Consider the following 14629-nt stretch of genomic DNA (forward strand, 5'->3'; position numbering starts at 1 on the left):
GGACAAAGACACAATCTTGGCTGACAATCCCCACTGCAAGAAAATGAGAAGACATCCCTTTTGTGGATAGGCTACTTCCGAGTTCTTAATCAAAATTCAGACTATGAATTTTAAAATGAAGATTTTTAATACGAAATTCATCGTAGCTAAAACAATAATCTAGTGTAATCATGCTTTTATGCATGCAATAATAGGTGAACGGAAAATTATTCGCATGCTGTTGTTTTTACTATTATTATGAGTATGTTATTAAAAATTCCCTAAATTATTAAAGCCTTTGCTATTGTTGTGTTGTTATGCTTTGCTGTGGTCCTTCCGTTGTTAAAATGACAGTCGAGTTTTGAGGTCAGATTTAGTTCTAAGGCCCGTGCTTGCGGCACCTCGGAATTGTCAGTTTCATCACCTTTGTCGGCTAAGATCAAGTGTAGCCTACATCCTGCTCTTGCTCTGTCTTAACCGACTCTAGTAGTATAATCTTATGATAGTCTGTATTTGTGCGGGCTTCAAGCAACATCTTTTCCGAAGAGTAGCCACTGTAGCACAGATCTAAATGCGTACGAGTGATAAATTAAAGTCAAATTGAAATGTTGCTTCCCATTTAACTTTAGCCTGATACGTGAAGGTATGAATTTATTTCAGAATTATTACAGAATATATTTCATGGTGAGTAATTTAAGATAGGGCCTATATATGACAATGATCCGAATATATCTATGTTTATATTACAGACTACTAGAAGAACAAGCCAGCCGTACGTTTACAATATATAGGCATATTTTGATTATAACACATAAACTATGAAAATGTAGGCTAACATTTTATTTCACTATAACGACACAGGCAGGCTTAGGTTTAGGTCCCTGTAGCCTCAGCCCACAGCCAGCTTGAGAACTGAACAAGGCCTATAAGGTTAGAATACCAGAAGCTTCAGGGTTGTTTAAAAGACATGCGTACACATGTAGCCTATCACTGGGAAGGAAACTAAATGACCGTTACTGTTTATTTGCACTGAATAAGCATTAAAACTCTAAATCTTTTTCTTTTTTTTCAGAGACACGCATGAGCTTGGTCAAGTATAGTGTCTCTAAAGACACTATACCTGCCGGTATGCAATCTGAGGTTACTCAATCCTATAAGGACCATAGGCACGCAATCCCTCAATTGACGCTTTGTTCTAAATGATACAGAATACTCTTTGTGGCTCAGGTGTAGGCTATTGGTTGCTAATTGTGTCTAAAACGTAAAATACAAGCGAAAAAATAATGACTTCTTGTTGGTATCTTGCGGTCGTGGTAAATGTACTTCTCTCAGGAAGTATCAGACCTACATTATTGGTTACTAAGGGTCTCAACAATAGGTAATGATAATAATACTAAAAATAATAATATATATATTTTTAAATACAATGATTAGCCTATTGTCGTTATTGGTATACAACTATTACAAATGTAATTAACAATTATTTTAGCCTAATAAGAGAAATAACAAATATTCATTATCATTATTAGTGATAGTAGTAGGCCTATTTTTGTCAAAGTTGATATTTTATATCGAACATGGGCTAATCATACATTTTCACTTCCTTAAGAAAAGGTGTTTGCTTGATTAAAACATTAAAAAATGGAAATGTTCATCTTAACACAAGGCACTCTAATTAATAAAATTAATTAGATTGCATAATATTGTTCTTGCTTAGAATAAATAATAAATAGTTGACCAATGTTATTGTTTTTTTTGGCATATAGCGCGTTAGCATACGCCTCCAAAGCTTCTGTTAACATATTTGATAAAATAAACTTCAAATTGGCAAATGAAGTAACATTAAAGTATGGGAAGATATGTCAGTTGTACTTTTAACCCAAGCTCTTTAGTCATTGTCTTTTGAGTGGTCACCCCATTTAACATTTGAACGATAGCATCTTGCGAGGAAGATATTGAGTTCCACCGGCCCATTGTGAAAAGCAGTGAGGTTATTGCATTACAGTTGGACTCATTTAACACGATGCCTCTTTAGGAAATGAACAAATTGTTGGCCGCGTAGAGCTGAGAGTTGAGCTTTGTTGTGTTTTATTGTGGATACAAGCCTGACCACCAGGTCTATTCTATTTCTAATGAACACAACAAATGGTCAGCAGAAAGGGAAAGGCTACAGATCCTGGCCTACTTGTTCAAAGTCAATACAGACATGCATCTCTTTTCCATAAACATCCTAAGACAATACATTTCCCTCAAACAAAAGGCGGACAATGGTTTACAAACCTCTCTAAAAAATGATTTCTCTCACAGTGTCTCTATCGCTCTCTTTCTCGCTATGGCGGAACAATTAATACACAACAGCCAAACCATCAAAAGCCTCCAAAATAGGATGCTAGATGGAGTAAGAAGGAGCACAAAAACTCTCACAAATACCAGTCTCATTTGTATGTTCTCAAAGCATCACATACTGAAACAAAATATGAACTAGCATTCACGAGCCCTGAAGCACAGCAGCATAGCAGAGCATTTTTCGTACAACTGTACAGCGCATGCATTTAACTTCAATTTAGTTGATCTAAATTGTCAACTACTAGTCGTGTGGATCTACCATTGATTATTTCCTTCACACATAAATAGACGAAGGCCAAATGAGCATGTGATATAGTTTAGTGACAGTTTCCTCTAACAGACGGACGGTGTATAGAAAAGTCCCCCTCGGACAAGGCCCAAGTCACAGACGCCCAGCCTGTCGCCCATACAGTCCACGCTCAAAGACATGCAAAAGAGAAGCCAAACGTTTTGCTATCATAAAGGAATGTTAATAAAGACAAAGGTTGGATAAGAACGTAACCTATTCTTTTATTTTTGATCGATTAACAGTTTAAGCGACAAACACGGGAATAAAGACCACAATATCACAACCATGAAATTTAAAGAGACGACATAAACAATCACTCCATATTTTTATGAGGCATTTGCTCAACACGGGTTACACGTTCGCAAAGTTAACCTATAATTACAATAGGTATTGACATGTCACTAATTACAAAAAAGAATGCGATCGGGTGGTGATCACATACAGTAAAATATGCACAACACAGGCCGGAGGCATTCATTCATTTTGTCCCCTTCCTATCTGCCCTGTCTTCTGCTGCTGATGAAATACTGAACTCTCGAGTATCATCTAAACCGATTCTTTGGTCTAAAAAGTAACAGTATCGTGTATAAAATATAAATGATTGTATCAAGTACTAATTGTTTCTAATGGGAGAGAGGACAAAATAATAAGAGCCATAGGTTGGTATGGGCATTCTGCATTTTTTTAAAACACATTTATTTGAAAATGAAAACAAAAATTAGTCTTTAATTTTTCACAAATCATATTTCCACCACCAGTGCACGCATGATATACGTGATAATACTGCAAACATGGCCACTGGTGGCTGATGTGATGGTATTAGATATTTTTAATATTAAAAAATTAGGCAAATCTGCAGACACTATTTAAATACACATTCTAAAGGTAATGCCTCTTCAAAAACCTATACGTTTTTCTCTTTTTTTTCATCACATTGCACGTTGCTGACAGTGGAACCATAAACACCTCCCCGACACTTGACATATATACACAGAAATAAATGCAGAATATCAATAAAAAATACCTGGACTTCGGGCTGCTTTCGTTTTGTTTTCTCTTTGTTCTTAAGTCTCTCTTTTATAGGATATTTTACAAGGTAAATGGGTGTAAAATGTTCACTTACAGTCTGCTCCATGTGGATGTTTTGTTAGTGTATAAGTGGATTTGAAGATGAACCTTGATTTTGATGTGTAAAGTAGTCAGACAGGCCTCCGGACAGTCCTGAAGAGAAGCTGGGAAGGGAAGGCCGTAAGGAATCGCAGGACAGGGACGAGGGAGCCTGCGGGGAGGAGGAGGAGGTGGCCCGAGCAGTCATCGTGGTGCTACTCTGAGACGTCATGGACGGATGGGGGACGTGGGGGAAAAAGTAACTTGTCTGTCCAGCTAGTAGGTTAACGGAACACGGGTTTAAGGAGTATGTCCCGGAGCAGGGCACAGATAGACCACATGGCACGGAGGCGGCCAACGCCGCTGCTGTGAGGTGATGAGTGGCGTAAGGGATGTCTCCATTTACCAGTCTGTCAACACTCAGTCCGTTGGAGGAAGGGAAAGAATGGTTGTTCCCCAAACTGTTCTGAGTCAACATTGTACTGTAGGACATGGGGTGACTAGGATAGGCTGATGATGTGCCGTTGTAACTCAGGGCACTGCTGGCCCTGGGGTGGTGAAGAGACAGAAACGGGGACATAGGCCAGTATAAAGACCCTGCCCGGTCCATAAAAGTGAGGCCAGAGGTTAGGCGAGCGCCCCGCTTAAATGCTAGCTTGGCCCTAGATGTTGTGGATCTCCTGCGAAGTTTGCCCGTCGTTCCACCGATGAAGACATCATCACTTGAGGGGTCAAGCATCCAGTAGTTCCCCTTGCCCGGGTCATCGTAGTGCCGCGGGACTTTAACGAAACATTTGTTCAGACTGAGGTTATGCCTGATGGAATTCTGCCAGCCCTGCTTGTTCTCTCGGTAGTAGGGGAAGTTTTTCATGATAAACTCGTAAATACCGTTCAGCGTTAGTCGTTTTTCCGGGCTCTGTCGGATCGCCATCATAATAAGAGCGTTATAACTAAAAGGCGGCTTCTCATACTTGCCGTTTTTCTTTTCTCCGTCTTTACCACTTTCCCCGTCTTTGCAATCCTTCTTCTCATCCGTTTTTTCCTTCTCGTCGTTGCAAGTCGATTCCTGGTTGGAATTGTTGTCACTTTTAGTGCAAGTGTTCTCCGACTTAGTGTCCTGTAGTGCAGCCTGAGACATCTTCTCCTCTTCCTCGGGGACTGGTCGGTGGTTATCATTTAGGACGGCTTCAGGCACCAGGCTGTTTATACTGAACGACGATTTAGGAATCATTTTCACTTCTTTCCGTTCTCCCATATCCAACATCACACGCAAGGTATAATGGCAGTAACCAGCAGCACAGTTGGGTCTCAATCTCTATCGCCGGCAACTCTGCACATAAAAAACAACTATTTCATGGTCTTAAAAAACACATCGATAGGAGACAGATAGCTACAATTAATTACGGAGCCACAGACACTAAGCTGTAAAAAAATTGGTTGAACCTTTACAGTGCGCAGCCAACCACAGCACCATAAGTATTAACGCGTCCTCCTAGGTTTCAACCAATCGTGGAGCAGTTCTTAGCAGTTGCCCAAGTGCGCAAGGATACACACACACAACCTCCATTGCAATGTAGAACGCACTCACCCACATCAACAAAGGCAGTTCCTCTACCTCGGACCAAAAGCATACCAAGAAAATAGATCACACCACCTAAATCCATGTCACTGCTTCTGATATTTCTAAATTGCTTACCCAACATTTCTTAGCGTCACAAAAGCGTGTTACAGACCGTGGGGGATAAACACAAGAGAAAAACTGTAAAGTAGCCGCCGAAAAGAGGTACTACTTTATGTCTCAAACAAAACTATAATAATTTGTTGGCATACAGCAGATTTTTATTTGTTTATATCTACGTGGGCCTGGTCTATATTTTCAGGTCTTGTATGCCACAAATAAATGTGTATCATGCCATGATGAGTACTGTTAACAAAGTACACTATACATTTAAAGGAAAATATTTAACGTATTATGTGTTGGCCTACACGTTTCCTTACCCCCGCCCTTTTTCTGAATGGAAGCTTCTCCATTCAGACGCCTTTAAGTCCTTCTATTTGTACCTAAAGATTTAGTTGAAACATACAGAAGTCCTTACTTATGTTGTTGACATTTAGATATGAATCCAGTGAAATAACATCAATACAACAAATTTTCCAAAGATATGAATAGAGATTAATCAGAAAGTAAAGCATGAATATAAATGCAATGTAGGAAAGAGCAACTGTAACAAATGCTACGAAATAATAATGCATTAATAATGCATCTCTTGTATGGGTCATCATCTAAATAGTGACTGGTAACAAGATCCAAGAGACACATTTGTATACAATTGTGTGAACTGTAAAATAGCTTAGGCTGAACATATGTTGTGCAACCAATAAGTGCCCCCAGGGTGGGGTCTTGACAATAAGAGATATTGCACCTGCGAATGTAAACCTTCGTAAATCATCGCATTCCATTCCTCCTTATTCTCGCATAATAAATTAGGCTATAGGTTTCAATCCAAATGTTTTCTGTATATACTAGGCCTCAGAATTGATACCCATTGTGGGTTCAAAGCATGTTACATAAAATTGCAGAAACCAATACTTCCAATAGTCTAAAGGTCAATCTAGGCCAGCGTTGCATTTCTTTTCATTGACTGTTTAGGCAAATTAATGTGTGTTTAATAGGATGTGCCACAAACTCACAAACGCAAGCATGTACGCATATACACGTTTCCTAACAGTTGGAGCGCGGGCGCACGAGAAAGAGAGAGAGACAGAGAGAGAGAGAGTGAGAGAGAGAAAGAGAGAATTGAGGGGGGATGCGTAGGAGAGAGACCTACAGCCGTTATAGATTCCCACACGGCTACTTTTCTGGCGTGGACATATTGTTTATGCACTTTTCATATAGATATCAATGTCATGGTAAATGTCATGGTAACATCCTGTATTTTAATTCATATAGTAATTAGGACATTGTTATTATGTTTGCTGGCTACAAGGCCCAGTGATGGTTTCAACTCAACTGAGAGTTGACCGTCTTTCCTTAATGTATCATTTTGTATCATTTTCTGGTATAGCGTTTGTGTCTTAAGAATAGTTACTAACAATGGGCCAATTACAGCATGTGATCAAGTGTAATGAGAGGATTTTCTTTACTCAAATTCCCAAATATTTGAATCTTCAAATAGTAGCATTAGTAACATAATTGATATAAGACATTACAGTGTGAGTAATAATGTAGTTGGCTGAATGCCAATACCATTAGGCTTATCTTGTTATGATGTTTTAAAATAATGATAATGCTAATGAAGATACTGCAGGGCATACCAGGCTACTTTTACTATTGACACCTACAAAAGTAATAACACATTGATCAATTAGTAACAACCACATGTAACAACGTTTAAGAATATATTGGACACTTAGACATAATTTTACTAAACAAAAAATTATACCTTTTAAATGCAGTTATGGCTATGGAAGAAGGAATTGCCCGTTTGCCATCCTATTCGTAGGCCTGTTAAACTCGCCAGTAATATATGAAAATGTAACTTTATGAATAGCCTACAATTTTAAAATATATGTTTTTTCCAGGTAGGCAGTACACATAGTGGAGCAGTCAAGTTGGGAAGGCACAAACGCTTTTCTAGCGTTTTCTCATGTGGTATGCTACGTCCATCTTTCCTAGGGAGGGAGAATGTGATTTTGGAAGGCACCAGCGGGATCGCATCACTTAGTAAGAAAGGCCGTTTGTCAACGCTATCCTTCAGCACAGCAAACCTGTATAAGAAAACAAATAAAGTAGTGGACGTGTGTTTTTATACGTTTGACGGTAACAATCTAGAGAAGAAAAAAACACATACATCTACCACCAAATTAATTAATTAGCTTTCAAACCTTACACACAAATCTCAAGTATTTTCGTTACATTTAAGAAATGACTAAGGCAACAAAAGAAAAGTTTATAAAAGAGCGATGCAAGTGATGTTGTGTAGCCCACATGTGTATGATTGAACCCAGGTTTACAATAATTAGAATAAATCAAGCCCTCCCCCCTCTTTCTTTACCTCTCTCTGTTCGAACCAAATTGGGTGCAGAAAAATCAGATTTAATTACGATGAATAAAAACAGAACATAAGAAGGTGGTGATGGCTAGTAAGACATGGTTATAAATGCAACACTTCATATTGGATAAGAATTTGAATCCTCATGTCACACAATTTTGAATTCCTAACTAATGTTACATCACTATAACTTTCAATAGGAAACATACATTTTGTTTTCCAAAGCCACGCTATACAGATATTATTATATTATTGCAGACGTTATTATCGAACATCCGATTTTCATTTGATATATGAACATCTTTCAGTGATTCTTAAACAAATGAAAGACGCATGGCGTCAAAGGAAAACTGAAAAGGGATTAATTGCTTAACAAGACTGTCGTAGGCCTAATTCCTAATATAAAAACCAAGGGTTTACAATTACATCTTTCAAACACACATTTTACCTGTTGGCCCTAAATACCCAACTAAACTCAGTTTAGTTGTAAATGTATTTGAATACAATGACAAGGCCACTCAACAAGCACTGCACAATATTTATAAACATGGCGTTCATGTAAACACGGTTATTATACACTTCGGGGCATAAATAATGTCGTGAGGAAATAAGACACTGGAAAACAGAGGCAGACACGGCTCCCGTTATTCCGAGGCATGGTTTTGGCCATGTTTAGGGCTACATAGCCCTCTATCGGTAGACAAGAGAGAAAGCATGCTTTTTGATACTAGCCGAGGTGGACTGCACAGTCTCTGAATTAACGGGATACAAGGCGCACAATTTGATCAATTATATTTTAACAAATAGAGAATTAGACCTACTTGTGACATAGAAGAAAGCGGAGCTTATGGCCTAAACTATTGAGTTATAGGCCCAGTGTCCTTAGTCCTATTAATATTCATCACCAGACAGTGTGCCTATACGATCATCCATGCACGTGTTTGCAGATCAAAGTCGATACCTGTCTTCAAGTTATTATCTTCGGCATTGTTTTAATAATAGGCAAATGTTCTATTCATCAAAATGAAAATGTGAAGTGAACGTGAATTTGAATTCATGGCTATGCATTTAGGCATATAGGTGTAGACATAGGCCTAATGTAGAAATACTGTAGAAATAATGCATATTTCCAATAATAAACTCAACTACACATTTTTTCTATTACATTATTCTGGTTATTATCGCCAGGTTTGTTGTCTGAATGGTAGTCTACCAGTAGGCTGCACCGTGTAGTGTCAATAGTCTTGTAAAGCCTGAGAAACAGTAAACATGCAGAAGCCTCCCACGGTCTTTTCTGAATTGGAGGATAGCCTACATTGATGTGTAGTATCTCGGATTGAAACATGGGCCAGTTTGATATATTAAAGAACTACGTTGTTGGGAAAACGTTGTACTATGCTTAACTGAACAGGACCTATATAGGGCCTACATTTGAAATGGAACAAACTATGCACAAACATGGACAGATCAACATAAACTTTTTTATGCAGCCTAGGTTAAGTATTTTTTTGTTTGCCATAGACGATATGTTATAGGCAAAAAATGATTCCAATATCAAATCTGGGAAACAGATGAGATTGTCATTAGGCTTTACATTTTCAGGAGAGCTGTAGACCTGAAAAATAAAATAAAATTCGTGTTCAACATTTTTAATAAATCGTGTGAGCGTGATGGCTGCCCCGGGGAATATGTATTTCCGGATAATTCAATTTGTTCCGTGCTATTAAAGGCATTTGTAGCGCAACAGTGGGGATACAAACATAAGTCCACTGGCTCCTTTCGGTAGGGGGATTCGTTGAATCTTCTGCTGCAGCTTTTGTGAGCCGTGATCGGAATTACAGATATTGAATGATAACGCATGCGGCTAACCAAAATCTGCGTCTTTATAGGATACTATCGAAATCTTTCCAGAATTAACGAAAATGTACAGGCCGATTGTAATCAGAAGTATGATAATCTGAAGAAAAAAAATACAGAAACGTAGCCTATGTCAGTGCCTAGGATAGTATGATGCATTGGCTGCATCTATGAAGAATGGTCGTTAAGGACCAAAAAACATTTGGATGGGCCTAGTTGAAATCTGTAGTCTAAATAGGGCTAATTTACCAATGATTGTCAATACCGAATCGCCATAAGCGTTTTCCTCGACTAAAGGAGAAATCAGAAAACACTCAAGACTTGAGTACCATGGGGATAATATTCTTGAGTACCATGGGGATAATATTCAGCAACTGATAGATAGCCTAAATCCTACAGGATAGTTAAGGCTTTCAGCCGATGGTTAACCCTGGAATGAACTTTTGAACCTCAAACTCGATGTTTAATCCAAAGAAAGGTCGAAGATGCGCTCATTGCTTTGTGCCTGCCGCCATCTTGCGGTTAAAGTCTTAAGTAGCTTCCACAGTTCAAGGACTTCACCCAGAAACACATAACATCATATAAAATTGTACTTTATTAATTTTGAAAATTCTTACTACAAAGTTACTGCAATGTATAACCAATCAACATTCTCCAACTTGCTTAGTTCATCAGATCAAAGGATCTTGAAGTGGAAAGATTATCAATCATATTCCTTATTTGATCTTTGGTGTAATCTCTTAGTGTGAGGACATTCAAAGTTAAGCATCTCATGTGTGTTTTTGTCAAGCTAAATAATACCAGATACAAATGATGATAACAGACATGATTAAAACATGCATGTCTATAGAAATGTTGTTGTAAAGTCTGATGTACTGTAGACCCATGTGGAAAATAATAAAAAGGTAATTTCAAGAATAAATATAATCACTGAACAAAAATTTTGGAAAGGCACATGCATGATCCCATGAGAGACAATCAGATAGATTGTTATCGTGAATATATTTATGACGTTTTGATTTTGTACTGCTAAGATGATTCATACAGAATGAAATGTTGCTCTACTACAGCAAGCCTAGTTTAGGCTTGGATAAAAAAAAAAAACTATGACTAGATAAAAGATCAGAATAAGAATGAATGTGAAATGATTTAGTTGTGATAACCTTCTGCCTCTCTGGCTCAGAGTTGGTCTTTGGTCACTTCTTGAAGAGCTTCTGGAAGACACTCTTCCTGGGTTTGTCTGTGAACCCCGTCACGTCCTGGACTTGGGGGGGATGGGGATCTAAGGCGGGCTGGTTCCTTTCCAGGCTCCTGTAGCTTTTTAAGGTCACGCTCTCTGAAACGAGAGGGTGACATTTTTCTTTTTTTTTTTGTAGATTTTTTTTTTTTTTAAGCTTTGACATTTGTAAATAGTTTCTGTCTCAACATACAGTACTGAGTACTGTGCATACAAGTCTTAGGCACCCCAAGATCTTTTACATGAATATTGTTTTGAATGATTGTTTTTTGGTCTTTTGTATTTGTGCAGCAGTATAAAAGTGGAATGTTAAGAAAAGTTTTGTTTAGTCTTTTGCGTTCCTCATTATTTAAGCATTCCTTAAGCATTTGTTCTTCACTTTTTAGTTTTTATATTTTGTATATTTGTTCCTAAGACTGCACAGTACTGCATATCCTGAAATAAATACATCTGATGTATGACTGAAGACAACGGATGATACCCCACACTGCCCCCCTAACCCCAACATGTATACCTTGCTCTCTACTCTCCCCTCCTCCTGGATAGTGGTGTCTGTTGTAGTAGGTGTGGGGGGGCTTGGGTGGAGGCTCCCTGTCCAGGGAAGGCTCCATGTCACGGCCGTAGAAGCTGTCCTGTCCTCTGGAGGTCTGCCTCTCCGCTGCTTCAGTCACCAACCCGGACCTGAGGTCGACAGCTGCCGACCTTCTGAACGCATCAACGTGGATGAGTGACGCTCTCAAAGAGTGACAGTGCACAGAACGTTTAAAGAGTTGATCTAAGCAAATTTGACTCTTTCGTCCAAACAAACGGGTTTCAATAAATGACACTCCACAAAATCAAGACTTGAAAGCCCTTGGGTTCAGAGGGAAAACACTTTCTGTGTCTTAGCAGTCTTACCCAGAATCCTCTGAGGAGCTGCCCGACTTGGTGCTTCTCTGCAGAGTCTCCACCCATCTCAGCTGCACCTCGCGGCTCGTTGCTGCAAACAGGTACTGACTCCCATCCTCCAGTCTGTAAGGACCACGTACACATCACGGTCGCCCTCCCATATTTATCCTCATGTCAGATTCATCTGTCTTCTAATTCTATTACAAAGCATCATTCATAGACCATGTTTGTTTATTTGACCATCCTTGTGTATTTTATTTCCTGACCCAACATCACTGGCCGGGGCCTTAAGGCCCACTGAGAATGTTACACAGAAGTGCTGATAATTCAAAGTGGCACTCTTACATGAGCTTGAAGGTGTGGTCCTTCCTGCGGTAGAAGGTGTTCTCTTTACACACAGCTCCCGCCAGGAGGATAGGCGGCCAGCGCGACGTCCTCTGCAACAGAAACAAAGAGGTTCACATCACGGTTTTTCTGAGGTCATAAAGTCTCGAGGAGTAGTCATGGACACACCTCTACAGCTGCTTCTCTGTCTTTGAACAGGTTGAGTGAGTCTCCCTCAATGGCCGCATACACGGACTCCCAGTGGTCCAGTCCCTAGGTGCACACACACACACACACACAGAAATAATACCAAAATGATTAAATGATTACATTGTCAATGGGAAAAGGCTCGAATTCACAATTTGTTTTTCAAGAGCAAATCATTATTGTTCAATTAAGATTGAATCCATCTCTTACTTTTTGTTTCAGCTTGATCTCTAACATGCCATCCAGTTTGACAGGTGTTCCATCACTTTCATCAGATGTGGAGTAAGAGATGGTGATGGATTCTTCAGGCAGATCCGGGTCTGCTAGGGCAGTAGATTGCACTCTGATTGGACTGGGCGGGGAGTCTGGGGATGAAGGCGACTTCCTGGTTAGCAGAGAGGGGGAGTCAGGGGGTGTAGGCATTTCCCTGATTGGTGTCGGTGGGGAGTCAGCAGCATCTGACTTCCTGGTGCTTGGAGGAGAGTCGGCAGTCTGGTTCTCTAGCTGTCTGGGAGCCGAGGTGGGTATGCACATAGGTGGGGCAGGGGGAGGTTCAGAGGGAGGGACAAACTTCCTGTCTTTGAAGGAACCCCTGGGTTTGGGGCCAATAGGGGGTTTAGCTGGGCGCTGTTCCTCATTAGCCAGGCTGAGGGTAGTGGGGGGAGCAGCTGGGGAGTGGGACTGGGGAGGGGGTTCAGGGACTGTGGCGGGGGGTTCGGATGAGGTGAGGGGGGTCACAGAGGCCGGGCTGTGGTTGGTCCAGGTCCTTGGAGCAGGGGTGGGGCTGGGGCTAAACATTGGTCCACTCGAGATGGTGTCTGGTTCCTTCTCAAATCTATCTCCTCTCTCTGGACTCTCTCTTCTGTCTGACGTCTCTCTCTTCCCTCTCTCTGGTCGTTCTCCCAGGCCTGGCCTCTCTGGTGTTGTGCCACTGCCGGACGTGTTGACTGGGGCTTTAGAGAAAGTAACACGAGGGTTTTTAGGGTCTGACGGTTTCCTCTTCAAGGAGGACACTCTCATCGGCTTCTTTCTAGAATCCTCCTCATCGCCTTGGAGACCTAACAGCCTCTGTTCACGCTGAAACAAAAGATAACTGGGTTAGGACCTTGGCCGTGTTCGGGCTGCATGGATTAGGGGCTTGTGAAAGATAGCCTACCTGGGTTACAGGCTAGGTAGTGGTAGCCTACCTTTGTCCTCTTTTTCTGCAGGGCCGTGAAGCGATCACTCTGGGCCTGCATCATGGCCTCCAGATCCTCCTGTTTCTTCATGAGTTCCATGACGTCGGACACCGAATCCTGTCAAAGAGGAGAGGCTTCTGCTGAGCGACTGGAGAGAGGGTGCGTGTCCATCCCTTATGTCTGGGTACTACCACATTTTCACGTTTTCTACTCGAGTTAGGTCCACTAAAGTATGCCAGTTTAAGATTAGACATTTAATAAAAAGGTTACGGTTCAAATATGATTTAAAGGACAGGGTCATGGTTGTAAAAAAAAACAGAACAGAAGAGTTGTTGTCTTTTTGACATTCATCCATGTGTGTCTGTAGCCGTCGTACCCCGTAGTCCTTTGCCTTGAGGGTCGCCTCGTAGGTGGAGAGCCAGTGTTCCGCCTGCTCCATCTCTCTCTGGAGCTGCAGGACCTCCAGCTCCTCCTGGTACACCACCCTGCGCTCCTCCCACACCTCCACAACCTGGGCCTGCAAGTCCTGCATCTCCCACACACGCTCCTCCAACTGCACACGCACAGGCGGCACTTGCATCATTATACATTATTCATTCAGCTTGGAACCGAAGAGACGTACAGCGGTCTGCATCTACCAGCTACGTCCCAAAGTAACCACATCTCATCTGCTCGGCAGGAGAACAAGAATATATTTATGAACGAGTGGAAGAATGGAGGGATGGATGGAAAGATGGTTGTGTTTCATACCTCTTGGCACATAAAGCTGCCCTCCTCTGCCAGTCGTTTGCCTCTGTCTTTCATAGCCTGTGATTTGTAAGACTGCCTGTCAATCTGGACGTGGTATTCTTCGTGCTTCTTGATTAGTTGCTCTAGGTCTGCTCTCTCCCCTCCAAGCCCCTCCCCTCTGACCAGGGAAAGGGTCTCCTTCAGCCATGCCCTGGAAGACAAATGGAACATAACTCTTTTTTTTCTGAACGTCTTCTTTCTAGAATGCTTGGAAGTTCACTGAGGTATAAAATTGATTTTTTTTCTTCAAGACAAACCAGACGTAAGTAACATCACCAAGCATTGCATACATCTTGTTTCTCTTGGGGAGGGGGGGGGAATACACCTCAGTGACCTTCTTACTTCACCAAAGTGGTTAAAAGAACCACCTATGTAA

General features: G+C 40.9%; 2 protein-coding genes across 2 annotated transcripts in view; both read right to left on the minus strand.

The window, feature by feature from the left end:
- Nucleotides 1-3761: 3761 nt before the first annotated feature.
- foxg1a (forkhead box G1a) lies at nucleotides 3762-4985 on the minus strand. Its single transcript, XM_084683372.1, has one exon. It carries the CDS (start codon nucleotides 4983-4985, stop codon nucleotides 3762-3764), a length of 1224 nt encoding a protein of 407 aa, XP_084539498.1.
- A 5240-nt stretch (nucleotides 4986-10225) lies between these two features.
- sptbn5 (spectrin, beta, non-erythrocytic 5) overlaps nucleotides 10226-14629 on the minus strand; it is a 35659-nt gene continuing 31255 nt past the window's right edge. The window contains exons 63-71 of the mRNA XM_084683183.1: nucleotides 14215-14404; nucleotides 13841-14017; nucleotides 13474-13581; nucleotides 12497-13363; nucleotides 12269-12352; nucleotides 12101-12192; nucleotides 11765-11878; nucleotides 11382-11572; nucleotides 10226-10966 (exon numbers count right to left, since the gene is read on the minus strand). Of these exons, the coding sequence (XP_084539309.1) occupies nucleotides 10827-10966; nucleotides 11382-11572; nucleotides 11765-11878; nucleotides 12101-12192; nucleotides 12269-12352; nucleotides 12497-13363; nucleotides 13474-13581; nucleotides 13841-14017; nucleotides 14215-14404 (1963 nt within the window). The 3' untranslated portion in view covers nucleotides 10226-10826. The remainder of the gene's footprint in view (nucleotides 10967-11381; nucleotides 11573-11764; nucleotides 11879-12100; nucleotides 12193-12268; nucleotides 12353-12496; nucleotides 13364-13473; nucleotides 13582-13840; nucleotides 14018-14214; nucleotides 14405-14629) is intronic.

The sequence above is a fragment of the Hypomesus nipponensis genome, chromosome 3, assembly GCF_054491055.1.
Source record: "Hypomesus nipponensis isolate SF chromosome 3, ASM5449105v1, whole genome shotgun sequence".
Classification (NCBI taxonomy): Eukaryota; Metazoa; Chordata; class Actinopteri; order Osmeriformes; family Osmeridae; genus Hypomesus; species Hypomesus nipponensis.